We start from the raw sequence: 18527 nt of genomic DNA, 5'->3' as shown, positions 1-18527 counted from the left end.
AGCATTGTAAGGACAAGGGCAAGGGCAAATGGGCAATGACCATTAATATTTATCATCTATCATTGGACAATTTCTTCCCAACCTCTTAATTACTAGAGCAAATATGGATGTTGCAAAAAGTTGTTTATGAGCACAAAATTTATATTCAATAAATATATTTAAAATTAATAAACTTGAAAATATCAACCTCATATTGTCAACCTGAAGATATATCAAACTATATATTCTAGTTTATCTTATAATTCAGGAGTACGTATTCCTATTGACTACTCTTCTAATTTATCATAAAATACCTAGGACATTAGTATGTTGATATCAAATCATATAAAAAATTAAGGGATGTAAAATTAGGAGACTTAATTATTAGAAGATACAAAACTTAGAAGACATATTAAAAGGCATAAACCCATCTCTTTAAAAAAAAAAAAAAAAAAAAATCATGTCTATTGAAAAACCATATCTTTTGAAAAACGAAAAAAAAAAAATAGAACTCTTACTAAAATCATATCCTCAAATATAAAACATAGAAGAATAAATCTATTCACTGCAACAAAAATCCTTACAACGTCGGTTATTTGAGATTTTTAACGCCGATTTTCGACAGACGTTGTAAATAAAGAGATACGACGTCGGTTAAAAAAAGCCGACGTCGTATTTTTTTAAAATTAACATACGACGTATTATTTATAAATAACCGATGTCGTATATTTTTGTTTAATTTTTTTAAATTACAAAACGATGTCGATTTTTAAACAAAACCGACATCGTATATTTAAAAAAACAAAAAAAAAAAAAACAAAATGTTAACTTTAAAATAAAACTAATAATAAATGATGCCGGTTATTTATAAATAACTGACGTCGTTTATTATTATTTTTTAAATTTATTTTTTTATTTTATGATTTTTCACCTAATTAATCATGTACAACTTTTACAATTCTCAACAATTTTTAGAACATGTCCAGCAATTTGATATTCAAAATCTCACAATTGATCAAACTAATAAATCTTACAATTAATTCAAAAAGCAACTCAAACCATCAACTAAACAAGTTAAATTTATAGTAATTCTACAACTGATAATAATAATAATTTCAAACTTAAATTATCAACATCAACTAAATATCAAGCATTGTTTTAATACATTCATCAATAAGATACTTAGCTTAGACCATACGTCTCTAACTTCATCAGTCTCTAGTTGATTGTAGGGCAAACTTCCTTGTCTCTCTAAATGCTACAAAATTGAAAAAAAAAAAAAAAAGTAATAAATAAGCTAGTATTTTAAAAAATTTGAAGGAGAAAGATATTTTATTAAATTACTTGTCTTGTTCATTCATTTGAAGTAGTGGTTGGAAATAATTTTCAACATGAATTTCATTACATAATAGCCACATTCGATAGTTCCTCTTTGTATGGCACACTACATTTGAATTAAAATATAATTAAGAATTTTTTTTTACTAAAAACAATAAAATAAATGTACTTTTACAAAGTATATGAAGTACGTACTTAGCTTACCGAACATATACTTCACTTCATTTTGGTGAACGACTTGGTTTCTTTCCAATCAACATGCTTGTTGCAGTGACACATCTATTAATATAAGTAGACATAAAACATGTACAAGTACTTGACATCACTATATCAATAATAACTATTAATTATTTATAAATTTACATATGTTTCCATGATCTCTTTAATGCCATCACGTGGCGGGTAACCAAGTGAATCAAACCAAAATATTTCATATAATGAAGGACAAACCGCCATCAACATCTAATGCCCACTACAAAAAATTAATTTTTTTTTTTAACCAACCAAGACATTTTATTGACGGCGAACAGCCCGATGAGGGGCAAAGCCTCTAAGGTCATACAAAAAAGCCATCCTGGCTTGTACAGGCAAAGAGTTAACAGAATTAAAAAGCTTTGGAGATGGTGAGCGAATGCCCTCAGAGGCAAGTGCGTCTGCTACTTGATTAGCTTCCCTGTAGATATGCTTAATCATGGAGCCCCATGTACGCAGATAGTGACGGATGAATTGCACCGCATTGGATATCCGCCACGGGATCTTGGTAGTGTCTGTCCCCGCCAAGGTCGCGAGGGAGAGAGAGTCCACTTCAACTCGAGATGGACTTCTAGCAAAGGCAAGACACCAATAAAGAGCACGCTGTAGAGCTAAAGCTTCGGCTTCTAGTGCTGATGTTGCCTCGAGTTGGAAGCAGAGGCCGGCTATGAGCTGCCCATGACAGTCCCGCAAGCACGCCCCTCCCGCGGCCCCATCAGCCCCAAAGGCCGCATCCGTGTTTAGCTTGAGACGGCCCGCAGGCGGTGTGAGCCACTTGATCCAAATGGTTACCTTCTTAGGAGGCGTGTAGAATGTTCTCAATAGGCCCGCCGAGAGCAGGAAATCATCTCCCGAACCCGCGCGCTGTAACTTCCGAGTGGCAGCAATCAGAAACATATCCTGCTTAATTCGGTTGATTGTGTGGGAGGCTGTATGGGAGCCATCACCGTGTACTCCCTGATTGTAAGAACACCAGAGATATCAAAGAATCAGGCATGGCATAAGAGTGGCGTACCAGTCCGTGGCCGAACCCGGGGGCGCAAATAACCACCAGGAATGGCATTCCGACCGCAACGAGGATGCACCAGTTGTCGATCCAAAAATACCCCGATAATACCTCCAAACCTGCTGGGAAATTCCACAATGATATAGGCAGTGATCCAGCTCCGCTCAGGCTTGATGACAGAGTGGGCAGATTGAGGGCAAGCAAACATTAAACCGCTGAACAATATCTGGGAAAGGTAGAAACCCGCAAAGCAGTCTCCACATAAACAAAGAAACCTTCGACGGAATCCCTACAGCCCAAATACACCTGGAGGAAAGACTTGTAGCTGATTTGGAACGCAACGCATCATGAGCTGACGCAAGGGAGAAATCGCCATAAGGGTCGGGAGTCCAAATCAATTTGCCAGAGATTACCTCCGTGTTATCCTCTACAAAGTCCCTAATTTGCTGCATTCGCTTCCAAGTAATTGAGGTAATTCTGCGAGCAGGAGAGTATAGAGCATGCATGTAATCACTCCACAATGAACCACCCTGAAGGTAGCCGAAAAGAAGCTTTGCAGAGTAAGCTTGCTGCACGGTTCTTAGAGACCGAAAACCCAATCCTCCCTCTTCAGTTGGGAGGCATACCTTACGCCAAGCTGCCCAATGACGCTTTGGTTTTCCATTTTCTGTGCCCCACAAAAAATTGGCAAACTTGGATTCTAGAGCTGCTTGAGTCTGCCGCGGGAGAGGGACCGAAGCCATAGTAAATAAAGGAATTGTGTTCAGAACATGCCGTAGAAGTGTCAGTCTCCCTCCCGGGGGAGAGTAAATTGCGCTGCCAACTGAGGAGCTTGTTGTCAACTCTCTCCAGAAGGTGGTGGTAAAAAGAGGGCGGTTTCTGCCTTTAAAAAGATTGACTCCCAGATAACGAAACGGTAAGGCAGATTGTTGCATGCCTAGAATCCGTGACATCTCGGTTGTCCTGCTGCGTGTGCACCAATTCGAAGTCACAAAGAAGCTTTTATTGTAATTGATTTTCTGCCCAGAGCCTGCTTGGTAGTCATTCAGGACGGTTGTTAGAGCTTTCAGTGACGATGATGTGCCATTTACGAAGATAACAATGTCATCCGCGAACGCTAAATGGGTGATTAAAGGGCAACTTGGGGCTGTAGAGTATGGTGTGAGCAGTCCAACACCCATCCTCAGAATAAGAGATCTTGACAGAGCCTCAGAAGCTAGGATGAACAGTAGCGGGGATAGCGGGTCGCCTTGTTTAACTCCCCTTGAAGGTTGAAAATAGCCGCAGCTCACGCCATTAACGAGAATTGAGAGTCTTGTGGCCTCCAGGTTTTGCATTATGAGGTTGACAAACAACTCCGGGAAGCCAAACTTCCTTAAAACCTCCCGAAGGAAAGGCCAGGACACCCTATCGAACGCTTTCATCATGTCCAGTTTAATGATCACATTAGAGCCGCGACATTTCTTGTCAAGGAATTGTAACAATTCAAAGGCTAAGAGGATATTGTCTTGAATATTCCGCCCAGCTACAAACCCCGATTGCTCCCTGGAGATCAAGGCCGGCAAGATCGGCTTCAACCTGGTAGCTAAAAGCCTTGTTAGAACCTTGCTGATAAAGGTGCACAAACAAATAGGCCTGTAATCCGCAAACGAGTCCGGATGAGTTTTCTTGGGGATCAAAATGATTTGTGCGCTCGCCATTGCCCGGGGAACAGGGACCCCTAATAGGAAATCCTGAACTGCCCCATAGACATTATCTTTTACAATATCCCAACAGTGACGAAAAAAAGCGCCCGAGAAACCGTCTGGCCCGGCTGCACTATCAGGATCCAAATTCCAAACCTCATCTTTAACTTCTTCTTGCGAGAGTGGCTTGATGAGTGCGGCAGCGTCTAGAGGGCTCAATGCCGTGTTCAGATACTGGAGAAGATTATCCACGGCTAGAAATTTATGTTTTTCTGACCACTTTTCCGACCACCCACAAAAATGGTCGCAAAATGTGACTTTTTTTCTATTTTTCGTCCAAGAGTTAGACTTGATGGAAAAAGGTCGAAATTTCCCGCAACTTTTACTATAGTTGTTGGAATTTCCGACCATCTTTAGTAGACTGGTCGGAAATACCCATACCCAAGAAAAAAAATTTCGACTATTTGAATTTTTAAAAATTGATTTTCCATTTCGACCACTACGTTCGTCGGAAATACTCATTATTATTATCTTTTTTGGAATTATATTTAAAGCTAAAGTTAGAGCATGAGACTGTCAACCTCATTCGCTGCTCAGCGCATCCCTCTCACTCCGCACCTCAAACGCCATGGACTATCTGTCTCTCACCTAGACTACAGCTTCATATCCATCTTATTTCCTCAAAATTTAGCAGATTACAGCTTCATTTTGCGAACTCAAGAGTCGCCTTGTACTCAGATCTTCACTCCATGTTCACCGAAACACAAACACTTCGTTTTAGGGCACAACTTCAGGCTGCTTATTACCTCAATCGTCTAGATTCCGTTCATGAATGATAGGTTTCTCTCCTATACGAAGCTGAAAACCTAAGTAACGTGAAAATCAATACCATATTAAGACCGATCGGCAAAAATCACAGAACCCTAGCATAGATTTTCTGCAAGATGACGTCGGCGGAGTAAAAGCAGATAAGTTTCCAGAACTCTTATAATTCTGTTTATATCTTCAACATACTTTATTGTTGTAAATTCTTCACAGCATACCTTATTGTTGTATGGGAAAAGGTTTGTTGGTCCTGTTACACCAACAGTTTTATCTCTAAGGAAGGAGTTGTTCCCAATTCCTTATCATGAAATTAACTGGAACCAGGCACGAAACCAATGCGCAAAGGTTTGTGAGGCTTGTACTTAATCTCTATAGAGCGCTGAGAATTCATTCAAGTTTACCTGACTATTTCTAAATTCTAATTTTGGGGTACTCTAGTGGCTACCAACCTTAATTGTACACTATTGGTTCTTGTCATATAGTTCCTTAAGAGTCTATAATATCCTGTTGTAAATAGAGATTTATTCACTCTGCTTATCAACAGAGCTCTTCCTTGTGTTCAGTGGACATATGTTACAATTTGATTGATGGCAAAATTGCTAGGTTTACAATCTGTCCCGCACTCGTTTCTTTTACAATATCATCATAGTTATCCTTATTGTTAAAATATGTTGTTTCTCTTGGTAGAATTACTAATGGAGCCTCTCAAGTACTGAACAGTTTTCAAAACAAAGCCTTTACATGTGAATACAAGTACGTTTCATGGAACTTAAAAGTTTCTTTACATATTTCTGGTTTGTATATCATCCTTGTTCTTTCATCCTTTTTATGTAATTAGAACATAACCACACATTTGTAGACATGCCATCCATTTGGAGGTGCATGAACCCAAACAGTTTGTTAAGAATGTAAGAAACTAGTGGGTTTTGCAGCTTTTGTTATTCTTGCTAGAAGTTCAAACTTCATGGGCTTTTAGTTGAAGAGTTTAGTTTCATGATTAACACATGTTGGAATATCAAGAGACTCCTTAGCTACCTCTCAGCCTATGAATAAATGAGGCTATTGCAATATTTCTATCAAGTTGTTATTATTTGGTAATAATGTAACTCTACTATTATTTTACTTGCTTAACATATGGAGCTTCCTAGTGGTGGGTGGTGGATCTTTGTCCCCAAGGCCATCCAATTCATTATTTCTTAATGCAGTTTAATGAAGAAATGAGTTGTATGTCCATAAAAAATGAGAGCAATTTTTTTTTTCAAATACAAACTTAATATTCAACCATTTTATATGTTTTATTACTAAAACTTGTAATGTTAGAATATATAATCAGGGATTTGGACACTTATATTTTTACAGATATGATGGCCAGTGAGCCCAGATTCACAGATTAGCTGATGGCTCTGTGCGCGTTTTCTCAAGGAATGGGGATGAAACAACAAGAAGATTCCCTGATGTAGTTGATATAATTAAAGAATCATGCAATCTTACTGGACAAACTTTCATACTAGATGCTGAGGTATTACTTTTGCACTTAGTTGCACGGAATGTCACAGTAATAGCCACAACTGTATTGTTATTAAGAAACTTCTGCTGTTTAGTTGAGTGATGATACCCTATTTTGTGCTCACAGGTGGTTGCAATAAATAGGAAAAATGATTCAAAACTCATGTCATTCCAAGAATTATCTTCCTGAGAAAGAGGGAGTAAAGATTCCTTGATCACATTAGATACAATAAAGGTCTACCATCCCCATACATTTTCTTAGTTTACACAGAACTAAACATTATAGAACTATATTTCATTACCATACATTAGATATTAAGCAATAAATAGATAATTAAGCAACTAAATATTAACTAAATAGTTGAACTCATATGATTTTTTTTTCTGTTTATGATAGTACATCCATAATTTATACAATTGTCCAAGAACAACACAACCAACAGAACCTGAAAATATGTGATTCTCTACATCGCAAGTAAGTTTTATCTACTTTCTTACATAATACATAATACATCCATAATTTGTATTATGTAAGAAAGTACATCCATATTATGTAAGAAAGTACATTCTTATCTAGTTTTATGATAGTACATCCATAATTTATACAATTGTCCAAGAACAACACAACCAACAGAACCTGAAAATATGTGATTCTCTACATCGCAAGTAAGTTTTATCTACTTTCTTACATAATACATAATACACTATTTAATTGGGTAGTAAATTATCAGAACTAAGCTAAATTTATAGCATAGATTGTTTTTAAATCTTTCAGGACCTTAGTGGGTATTATGGATGACTATTTGGATCTGTGTTTCGCACAAGAAATGATAAGAGTCTCAGGTTTGCTTACATATTTACTCTTTTGGCTACACAATTTTCACTGTTGGCTCTAGTAACTAGTAATTTCTTCCATTTTCAGGTTGACCTACTTGTTTGTGAGGACTTGATGCGTGAAAGGTTTCTTAAACTGGGTCTTTACATTGTTTAAATGACTTCCTCTTTGTTGGCTATAAAGAAGAGTGTTAGTTCCTTAATTGATGATTTTGGTGTAGTGAATCATCTAGAATACTTGGGAGTGCAGTTTACATTGTTCTGTGCTCCTTGGTTCCTTTCAATTTTTTTTAACTGTGCTGACATGGGAAAGTGGTGAGTGATATGCTTTGCTTGTGTTTATGGGCTATCTATTGAAAGGTACCAAGGAGCAGATTAGTTCATGGACTAATTGATAGGCCATAAACTAATTGATATCACTTTATAGACTATCAATTATATTAGAAAACTATACAAAAAATGTTAGAAACCCTTTTTGCTTGTGTACTTGTCCATAAACTAATTGATACTGCATAAATTCTAGACTCTATTTTTGAATAATAATTACTTTAAATAATCCCTCATTAAAAAAATTCAGCTTTGTTTGGGTTCAATTATTTGAAGGAAATTCACATATAGTGCAGTTCTAAAGTATTAACATATGTGGTTTTGATTCATTCTTCTTTTGCAGATCTTTTTCATTGGAGTTCATGGACATGCCCCTCATGCCGAATTTATGAGGTGAATGTTCATATGTGCACATGCGTGCACACACAATGTTTTAAGACATTATCATTGCATTTTTGTGTTTTTACAAGGGCAGAAACAGGGGGAAAACATATCTAAAAATGGGTGACTTAATGTCATCGGAACACTATATGAGTTCTGGCTTTATTTATTCTAGACAATCCTAGTCCTAGAATCATGTTTGCTTGTTACTACTATCTTATGTTAGGTGGTCCATCTATATAAGAGAAAGTGGATTGAAAAAAACTACGTACCCCCGATTTACAATGATTGGTCAAAGCTTTGGTTCCATCTATCTTTCATGGGAAGCTTTATCCAAGTTCACCCCTCTGTACTATCTAGATACGAGTGGATATGCTTTTAGCTGGATGTATGGTTTTGTTGGTTCCTGCTCACATCTTGCAATGGTGAATTCCTCATGGACACTATCTCATATTGAAAAGTTCTGGGGAATATCATCTCGTACTAGGAGGGTGTATCCTCCTTGTGATACTTCTAGGCGTCAGGTTTACATGTTTGTCTTTTTACTTTGCGGTTCAGGGTCTTTTGTCATTGATAGTTATAACCCATATGTCACTCTTGATATCGTCTTGGCTTGTTGATTGTGTTAATTTGTCATGCAGGTGCTCCCTCTTGAAAGGCCAATGGATCCTCCTAAAATTATATCAGTAGCTCAATTTCGTCTAGAAAAGGTGGGGATCCTTATATAAATAAATCCTTACGAAATGAGGGTATCCATTTTTTCGCTAAAATTACATTTTGAGGAGCAAAAGACAAGTTAGAGTCATGTTGAATTGGTTTGCTATGTACCAGGCTCATCCCATCCAACTGGAGGCTTTAGCTGTTGCCGTAAAAAGTTAGAACCAGGCCTACCAAGGCCCAACCTCCAACTTGTGGGGTAGTTGCAGAAATGAAGCAGATGAGCGAAGACTTCAAAATTTGAAGGACTTGGCTAAAAAATTAAACGTGGAAAATGATGTGGAGTTCCACAAGAATGTGATGTACAGGTTTGGAGCATTACATTGTATATTATGTTACTAATGCTAGCTATCTAATACGATTCTAAAATCTAATATTTGCTTCTTGAGGCAAAAGCTTTGCCTCATAAACAGGACTTATTTTACTCTCAAAGCATTTTTAACTTCATTTTAAAGTATTGTGTTGCAAAGTTTAATTTAGCTCACCAGTAATAGGGAGGATAAAATTATATATATATATATATATATATATATATATATATATATATTCATTTCATTACAGAGGGATCCTCTGTAGTGAAATGAATTTTTTTTATTGACTGCGTCCAGTTTTCCGACCACCAAAGTCGTCGAAATTTCCGATCACCAGTGGTCGAAAAATTTGGACCTGCCTAGCTATTCTCTTGGCCATGTTTTCCGACGGTCTTAGAAAAGTGGTCATTATTTCCGACCACTCTCTCTGGAGGTCGGACATAGCGAGGGGGATTTTTCCGGACACCCAAATTGGTCGGAAAAGAGGTCGGAACAGGCGTTTTCGACCTAATTAAGGCCATTTCCGACCACTTTTCGGTGGTCGGAAAATGGCAAATTTCCAGCAGTGATCCAGGCCATGGTTGTCCTCGGCCGAAAAAAGCTCCGAATAAAATCTGACTGCTTCATCTTTGATTTCGGCTTGTGTGGTTAGTACCCGACCCGTTGCATTTTTTATAGAAGAGATGCGTTGCCGCCGGTGCCTCTCTTTCACAATCAAATGGAAGTATTTTGTATTGGCATCGCCCTCACGTAGCCACTTGGCGCGGGCTTTTTGCTTCCAAAAACATTCTTCCTATTTGAGGGCTAGTAAAAGGTCTGCCTGTAGAGCCTGCAGAGTTATACGATTTTCCCCGGATGAGTTGACCTCATACCTGTATTCGGCCTCGGAAACCCGTGTTTCCAAATCGTTAATTCGGTCGAAGATGTTACCAAAGGTGTCTTTATTCCAAGATTTTAGAGACTCTTTGAGTCGCTTTAGCTTGAATGCCAGTTCCCGCATTCCTCCACCAGAAGCTGGTAAAATCCAATTTTGGCAAACCCTATCTAGGAAGCCCGGGTGAGTTAGCCACATGGTCTGAAACCGGAATGGCTTGGGACAAGATACCGTCTCATTAGAACCATTGAATAAAAGGGGGGCGTGATCCGAAGTAGTCCTTGGTAACACAATGATCCTCACATCCGTGAAGGTATCCCGACAGACATCATTCATAAGAAAGCGGTCCAATCTTTTCCAAACCGGCCCTGTAGTGCGTATCCCGTGCCAAGTGTATTGATTTCCTATCACTGGCAAATCAATTAAATTACAAAAAATTAATTTTTTTAGTATTAAGTGAATATAATATATAATATAACTGAACTCAACATAATATATAATATAACTATATAATTGTATTTAAATCGTAATTAATACTTACTTGTAAACATATGTGGCTAAATAACAATTTTTCTTTCTAGATTGCATGGTGGCATTTATATACGATACCCTGTCTTCTCTAATCATCAGTTTCGGTTGAATATATTATGGATCTAGGAGGTCATACATGATTTTTTAGGCTAAACCAAAATCTTTGTAAAACCTATTCACAATTACAATCAATTATATATATTACTAACAATTATGATAATAAATAAAATTAAAACTGTTATAAACAAGTAATACTAAAGAACTTATTACCATATAAAGACTGAAAAAGAGAAATATCGATGGTTTGCATATTTAAGAAACATATGATCTCTTGACTCTCGAGCTGCAAGTCATACGTAACGTTGTCCATAATACCACAAGGGATAAGAATTACAATATTTTGTTTAAGACCGGTAGCTATTCTATATGCCCTTTTGCATAGAGTACTCAAAGACTTCAAATCAGCTACAGTGTCATGATGAGAAGATTGCACAACCGGTTCAAAAGTCAATTTGGCATTTCCTTTTAACTGTACATTCTAATATAAGAATTATTATTTTTAAAGAAGCAAATTACATACTATTTTAGAATAAAAATATTTGTGGTGTACATACCTCATAGCTTCAGTACATAACTCGACTAGTCTCTTTGGCCAAATAATAAAATGTTGATATGCATCACATAAACGCTGAACCTCACTGGTGGGAATTCCTACAATTTCACTAAGATCAAGAACTTTATCTATGCTCACCTTCACTTGATTTGCATCTAGTACAATCTCGTGAACATGTCTGCATACCACTGTAAGCTGTCCCACATGTAATTGAACGTCTAATTGGATCTTCCAATAACAATTGACATCGTGCCCCTTTAGTATTAATATTTTGCACATTTAGTATTAACATTTGCATATATATTTAGTACTCTGTATCATGGTTGCAGTAGGCACTAGGGGCTAGTCGGGCGGTAGAGTAGCGCCTAGCGCCTAGACGGTCTAGGCAGGTGCCTATGCAACTAACTAACTAAAAAAAAATAGTAGATGTGTGTGAGTGTATATATGTCATATTACACGCGCGCGCACACACGCACACACCGAATTCGGCTGAGTTAGGCGCCTAGGGCAGAAATCGTCACGGTCTAGCGGCGCCTAGATTGATTTTTGCAACAACGCTCCGTATTAAAGGATTATACTGGCAAAAATGCAAAAGTTCATTTCACTTAGTTTTGATTTTAGAGTTTGACTGAGTTTTTCATCATTTTATTTGGTATAGTGATTTACTTTTTACTGCTTAAGGTCTAACATTTATACTTTAGATGGTTAAAGTTTGCATAGTGAAATTAATGATACTTACGAAAATGTCACTGTATTCCCGTGTAGTTCTGTCATTGTGAGAATCATATATCAGATTCTAGTTGTCGTCATATAGAACAGTAATGTAGAAGTTATTTATTTACAAGGGCAATGTACATTTCCTAGGCTTGAACAGGCACCTCACACTGGCCTATATAAAGAGCGCAAAGGCTCCAAACCAAGTCCAAGAGGATCACAGAGGATCGCAAAGGCTAAAATAATAAAAAAACTTTTGCAGGTTGGATCTGAATTAGTCTTTCGGATTGCAAGTCCAAGAGGATTACAGTTACACGTAAGAAAACTCTTATGTCGCTTCTTGAATTGACTTTACGATCAATACTAGTGGCAGTGCTATGCCCCTTCTTGACGTATTGCTAGTATGGAGTATATTTTAGGGTGAATTTCATTTTTGGTCCTACTGTTATAGGAGCGTTTTTAATTTTAGTACACTTTAATTTTTTTTGTCACTTTACAACCACTGTTATTGGATGTGTTTCACTTTTAGTCCACCGTTAATATTTTTGTTAAGAGGCCGTATAATCCGGGGGTATTTTGGTCTTTTTTATGGTTGTCTCTTCTCCTTTAATCAAGACGCTTCGTCCTCCTCCTCCGATATTCGAAAATGGCTCTTCGAACAATGAGAATGGGAAGCCAAAGCTATCGTTTGTTCCAACGTGGACCGGTGAGGTTTCTTAGGTTTTTGGTTTAATGTTCTCATTTCTTTTAATCAAACATAGTCTTGGATAAGAAGAAAGATCAAAATACCCCTAGATTACACGGCCTACTACGTGAAAAGAAATGTTACAAGCATGGATGATATTGTGCCTCCTAGTCACTCCAGTCTTTGCATTTGAAACTACCAAGGATGCGAATCCCCAAGCTCTACGTCTTTCACCCCACCACCGCTAGCCACTTGGACAAGCTTTAAATTATCATTGACCTGGCCAAATGACTACTGTAAAATGCAGAAGTGTATACCAAACAAAATGGAGAAGTGGTTTACTTTTTTACAATTACCCGTGCGATACACGTGCGATGCATGAATAAAATTTGTATTATATATTACCAATTAATAAATATTAGTTAATTTTCATATAACATTCTGTTACCAATAAAGTTTTATTAATTCTTTTACCAATTAATTAATTAATTAATTAATTAATATTAAGAAAAGTTTGAATAAAGAGGAGGATTTTACTTTATAGATAGTATAAGTGTCACTATGTTCCCATTATAGTTCCGTCAGTGTGAGAATCATATATCAGATTATGGTTCTCGTCATATAGAACAGTAATGTAGAAGTTATTTATTTACAAGCGCAATGTACATCTCCTATGCTAGAACAAGGATTACTAACACCTTGCTCTGATTGCAACGGAATGAAAAGAGTGAAAACAAGAACTTAGTAGGAGTAATGAATTTACCACAGCACAACCAACAATCACTCAATTGTAATTCCACCTATCTCTAGACTATCTAACTTCTTGGGTCTCCTATAGTTCTTCAACAGAAGAGAACTGCAAACAACACTCACTGAAGAGGCAGCCATTGCAGCTCCGGCAATCCAAGGAGGGAGGCGGAATCCGGTGGATGGGAAGAGTGCCCCAGCAGCAATGGGAATTCCAAGCAGATTGTAACCCAAAGCCCAAAAGTAGTTCAATCGGATGCGGGAGAAGGTCTTCCTAGAAAGATGTATGGCAGTAATTACATCTTCCAGGTTGTTTTTCATGATCACAATGTCAGCTGCCTCTATGGCTATATCAGTCCCCGCGCCAATTGCCATTCCAACATCAGCTGCTACAAGGGCCGGAGAGTCGTTGATTCCATCTCCAACCATTGCTACTACTTTTCCTGAAGCCTATCATCAAACACAGACAGATTAATACAATTTCAGTATCTGGGAATTTGGTGACTAACCCAACAAGGATAGTGTTGGGCAGAGGCCGATCAAGGGCCAAGGCCAAGACTAGCCCCCGGTGGCTAGTGGGATTGTTCAGCGGAGGCTTGAAGGGTCAAGTCCAACACCACCTCTAAAAAATGTGTGCATGTATAAGGAAATAAAATTGCGCTTTTGCTAAGAGCTATAGCTTTTAGCATAGTGGTAAGCGGTTGATCCTAACAGGTGATATTAGAGCTAGGCTGGGAGGGGGAATTGTTGGACAGAAGCCAGTCTAGAGCCAAGTTTAGCACCCGGTGGTTTGGGGATTGTTGGCAGAGGCCTAAAGGGCCAAGTTGGGCCAAGTCCAGCCGTTTGCCTCTCGAAAATGGCCTTCGCTACGAGCTATGCAAATTAGAACAATTAAGTTTAATAATATATTTCAGGTTTAATTTTCTAAAGGGAAATCAATTTACTACCTGCAGCTCCTTCACTTTATTGGCTTTATCTTCAGGTTTGGCTTCTGCAATAACATCATAGTTAATTCCAACTTCCTTAGCAATGGCATTGGCTGTTCCCCAGTTGTCGCCCGTTACTAGCATACACTGCACATTCATAGATTTGAGAATGGAAATGACATGGGGTGCTTCAGGCTTCAAAGGATCTGATATTGCAAGAACTCCAGCAAGCTCCCTATCAATAGATACAAGAATCCCTGTTTGAGCCAACTCTTCAGTTTTCGTTAACAATTCTTCAGCGTCAATTGGAATTGCAATGCCTTGATCCAACATGAGGCTCTTGTTGCCTACAATGACTTCCTTATTTTGGACAATAGCCTTCACTCCGTAACCAGTTATGGACTCAAATTCCAAGGCTTCAGGCCATACAAGATTCTCTTCATCTTCCTTAAACTTTTTAGCATACTCAACAATCGCTTTGGCCAAGGGGTGTTCGCTATTTACCTGTAAATTAAAGAACAACTTCATGATAAGAAATTTTGATGGATCTAGCACTGCACTATGCTTACTTCCTAGTAGGTCATCTATCCTGTAAGTCAAGAACACTTAACCACAAAGTTTTTTTGGTTATCTGATTGTCATATCATTCTTAAAATCAATTGGTGATAAGTAAGTGGACATTAACCCTTTAACCACATCCCTCCACGGTATTCCACAACACCACGTCTCGAATCAAGCAGAGGGGCTGAACTCGGCCAATATGCCACACAGCCAAACAGTACAAAAACTAGCAGTAGACAGCGGCAGTAAATATATAACTTGATAAAGAAGTGTTTTTAACAGTCTTAATTTGTAACTAACAGATTGGAAGTAAGTTTACCTCAGTTGCAGCAACCAATTCATAGAAATCTCTTAGCACCATTGTTTTCAAGAGCCTTGTATTTACAACTACTGGCTTGCCAACTGTGAGAGTCCCAGTTTTGTCGAAGACTATACAGTTGACCTATGAAAATGAGAAGAAAATAAATACAAATTTGAAATCAGTGCTTTCAAAATGAAATATATTAGTCAGGCAGCTAGCTAACCTTTTGTGTACTTTCTAATGCTTGACCACCTTTAATAAGGACACCTTGAGAAGCACCAACTCCCGTGCCAACCATAACAGCAGTTGGAGTTGCAAGGCCAAGGGCACATGGGCAGGCTATAACCATAACAGAAATACCAAATTGAAGGGCTAGCTGAAAGCTATCCATAGAAGATGGAATCCAAGATCTGGGGTAACGATTGAACTTTCCAGCTAAAAACCAGGCTAGCCAAGTGCAAAACGAGAGAGTAATAACCTGAAAGTGCAAAAAACACCAAAGGTGTTTAGATGCTGTGCAAAAAAAACTGGATTATACTTGTTAGAAAGAATCTCAGTATTCGGTACTTACCAGAGGTACGAAGTATTTGGAAATACGATCTGCAAATTTTTGGACAGGAGCTTTAGCCATTTGGGCAGATTCAACTAGTCTAACAATATTGGAAAGAGCACTCTCCGATCCAACTGCCGTCGCTCTAATATGCAACACTCCATTCTCATTAACAGTTCCTCCGATTACCATTTCTCCCTTCCTTTTAGCCACTGGCCTCGATTCTCCAGTTATCATGCTCTCATTCACGTGGCTTTGTCCCCAGATGACAAAACCATCACAGGCTACTTTTGCACCGGGAAGGATTTTAATCACATCATTCTTTTGTATCAATCGACTATCAATTTCTTCCTCGTTCACCACGTTTCCTTCATCATCAAGTGTTAATAAAGTTGCGGCATCAGGAGCCAAGTCCATGAGCTTGGCAATAGCCTCAGATGTTTTCCCTTTAGCCAGAACTTCAAGATATTTCCCGAGCAGAATGAATGAAATGAGCATCGAACTGGTCTCGAAAAAATCAGAAGACTTGAAATCTGTAGAAGTGGCAGCTCTCAAGACTGAATAGACTGAATAAAAGTAGGCTGCATTTGTTCCCAATGCAATTAAAACATCCATATTTGCAGATCCATGCCGAAGTGCAGCATAAGAACCTATGTAGAAACGTCGACCAATAATGAACTGCACAGGGGTAGATAATATCCACCTCGAAATTTCCCCAACTGTGAGCATGTTAACAACCTTGGTATCCAGCCAATCCTTAATACCGGGAACATACATGAAGACCATAGAGGTAAGGAAAACGGGAATTGTGAAAATGAGGCTCCAGAGAAATGACCTGCGATATTGACTGATCTCCTCCTTTCTGTGGGATTCTTTAATCCCTCCTTCAGGGAATATCTTTGCTTTGAAACGCCCTGAACCAGTCGACTCAATTACTGATATAAAATTCCGAGGTCCTGTTACACCTGATTTGTAAGAAAGGGAAACCTTATTGAGGTGTGGGTCAATGTCTATATCTTGAACACCCGGGAGAGCCTCAAGTGAATTTGCAATCAGCCTCATGGAATTCTCAGTGCGTACACCGTCTACTTGCAGCATTACCTTACTCTTGAACTCTCCCGTGCTAATGAGAATCGATTCAAATCCTGTATCTTCTATAGCTTCCAAGATCTGATTGTGGCTCAAAACCTTTGGATCATAGTGGACTTCAGCTTCCTCAGTCGCTAATGCAACTTGTGCTTTTTGTACCCCAGGGATAGCCTGCAAAGCAGACTCAACAGTTGTGGAGCAAGATGTACAAGTCATTCCCTTTATTGCAACCCTACAGACTTGGGTGGCTTTCTCCTTTGTTTCTTCCTCTATTAACATAGCCTGAAATCCAGCATCTTCTATAGTTTCACGGATTGTTTCTTCCTGCAAACATGTATAATCCATTGATGAGAATAAATCTGAAATGAAAAGTATATATCCTCACTTGCAACTTAAATTTTTACTGATTCCGCCCAACAATTCCCCTAGCAACATAGTGCTGAACTTAGTCCTTTACTAGCCTCCGCCCAACAATCCCCTCCCAAAGTCCCAGCACCTGCCAGTCTTAACAGGAGTGGTAAGCGTTTACCACTAGGGCAAAAGCTATATAATTAGTAACAAAGGTGCAACTTTATTTCCTTATACAACCATACATTTATTTGACCCTTTACCGACCTCCGATCAACAATCCCCTGCTGTATTTATTAGACTTGACCCTTTACCGGCCTCTCCCCAACAGTATCAACTTAGACAACAGATTCCAAATTACAACTCCACCTCATAGGTGCATTAAAATGCAATAATCGCAAAACTTGACCTAAATCTAATTCCAGATACAATCATATCAAGCAATTCATGAAATCCATACAACCGCAGCAATCGGCGGGAGTTGAATCAATTCAAATTTGAAAAGTTAAAAATTAGAAAATTTGAATTTGCGTTAGTGTGGAAAGACTGAATATAACATCATCATCATTACAGAAATGGCAGAAACGAAAAGGGGAATATTACTTACATTGACAAAGCTGGGATAGAACAACACCTGAGCCTTGTTATTCAAGACGTCGACCACCGCCTCCTTGATTCCAGGGAGCCTCTTAACAGCCTTCTCCACCGATCCGGCGCATGCAGAGCAAGTCATGCCGGTGACGGAGAACAGAGCCTTCGCTTCCGTTCCTTGCATATTCCTCTCTTCATCCGACGATATCGATACTCCTTTTGGGTACTTGGGCATCGACGGGTAGTGCGGCCGCGGCGAGAGGTCGCCGTGGCTGCTCTCGCTTCGAATACAGGCCAGCTGTAGGAACTTCGCCATGAATGCACAAAACTAGCTTTTTCCTTCTTCTTCTTCGTATTCACCTGCTTTGACGTATGGAACTTCAACAACCACCAATAACTCAGTAGTCGATTTCTTCTTTACTTTTACTTCTTCATTTCCCGTTTTGAGAATTTATCACTGTACAGGAGATTTGCAGAAATAGAAAATTATTGTTTGAATATAACTTAAAAGATTTAATACTCAATTTCCTCTAGACGTTTTTTATGATTTCCTGATTTTCCTCTAGACGTTTTTTTATTTGTGTGCTTAATTAGTCCTGAATTTTGATGATTTTACTCTTTTATTAAAATAGCTGGGTAATTTTAGCTTTATTATATTCAATTTAGTTCTTGATTATAATAATTTTACTCAAATTAGTTAATACCATCGGGCATTGAGAATGACATTGCAAAGGAAATAGCAAATTCAATTTTAATTCATGGCATAAATGGTGAACCAAATGAAGAAATAAACTAATTTGAATGATGTGCCTCATTTACCTATTGCTTATTTAAGT

At 38.2% G+C, this 18527-nt stretch overlaps 2 protein-coding genes across 2 annotated transcripts; one reads left to right on the top strand and one right to left on the bottom strand.

Moving 5' to 3' along the window:
• The first annotated feature begins 5696 nt into the window (after positions 1-5696).
• On the top strand, positions 5697-9224 carry LOC109175099 (GDP-Man:Man(3)GlcNAc(2)-PP-Dol alpha-1,2-mannosyltransferase-like). The gene is made up of 11 exons (XM_019324347.1): positions 5697-5838; positions 6445-6604; positions 6719-6826; positions 6989-7066; positions 7169-7257; positions 7367-7434; positions 7514-7615; positions 8096-8145; positions 8360-8657; positions 8775-8843; positions 8965-9224. The coding sequence occupies exons 7-11, from the start codon at positions 7583-7585 to the stop codon at positions 9010-9012; spliced, it is 498 nt and encodes a 165-aa protein (XP_019179892.1). The 5' UTR covers positions 5697-5838; positions 6445-6604; positions 6719-6826; positions 6989-7066; positions 7169-7257; positions 7367-7434; positions 7514-7582; the 3' UTR covers positions 9013-9224.
• A 3989-nt stretch (positions 9225-13213) lies between these two features.
• On the bottom strand, positions 13214-18129 carry LOC109175098 (probable copper-transporting ATPase HMA5). Its single transcript, XM_019324346.1, has 6 exons — positions 17708-18129; positions 15685-17076; positions 15337-15591; positions 15132-15254; positions 14273-14755; positions 13214-13775 (listed from the first exon to the last, which is right to left on the bottom strand). The coding sequence occupies exons 1-6, from the start codon at positions 18005-18007 to the stop codon at positions 13359-13361; spliced, it is 2970 nt and encodes a 989-aa protein (XP_019179891.1). The 5' UTR covers positions 18008-18129; the 3' UTR covers positions 13214-13358.
• Between the last annotated feature and the right edge of the window lie 398 nt (positions 18130-18527).

Source organism: Ipomoea nil, unplaced genomic scaffold (assembly GCF_001879475.1).
Source record: "Ipomoea nil cultivar Tokyo-kokei standard unplaced genomic scaffold, Asagao_1.1 scaffold0684, whole genome shotgun sequence".
Classification (NCBI taxonomy): Eukaryota; Viridiplantae; Streptophyta; class Magnoliopsida; order Solanales; family Convolvulaceae; genus Ipomoea; species Ipomoea nil.
This window is presented reverse-complemented; position numbering and strand designations above follow the sequence as displayed.

Excerpts from the sequence above, each read along its gene's own strand:
- LOC109175099 (XM_019324347.1), top strand. The coding sequence starts at position 7,583 with ATGACTTCCTCTTTGTTGGCTATAAAGAAGAGT. Across the intron at positions 8,146-8,359 it reads CCTCATGCCGAATTTATGAG|GTGGTCCATCTATATAAGAG; the intron begins GTGAATGTTCAT and ends ATCTTATGTTAG. Across the intron at positions 8,658-8,774 it reads GTGATACTTCTAGGCGTCAG|GTGCTCCCTCTTGAAAGGCC; the intron begins GTTTACATGTTT and ends TTTGTCATGCAG.
- LOC109175098 (XM_019324346.1), bottom strand. The coding sequence starts at position 18,007 with ATGGCGAAGTTCCTACAGCTGGCCTGTATTCGAAGCGAGAGCAGCCAC. Across the intron at positions 14,756-15,131 it reads AATTGGTTGCTGCAACTGAG|GTAAATAGCGAACACCCCTT; the intron begins GTAAACTTACTT and ends TTTAATTTACAG. Across the intron at positions 13,776-14,272 it reads ATAAAGTGAAGGAGCTGCAG|GCTTCAGGAAAAGTAGTAGC; the intron begins GTAGTAAATTGA and ends GTTTGATGATAG.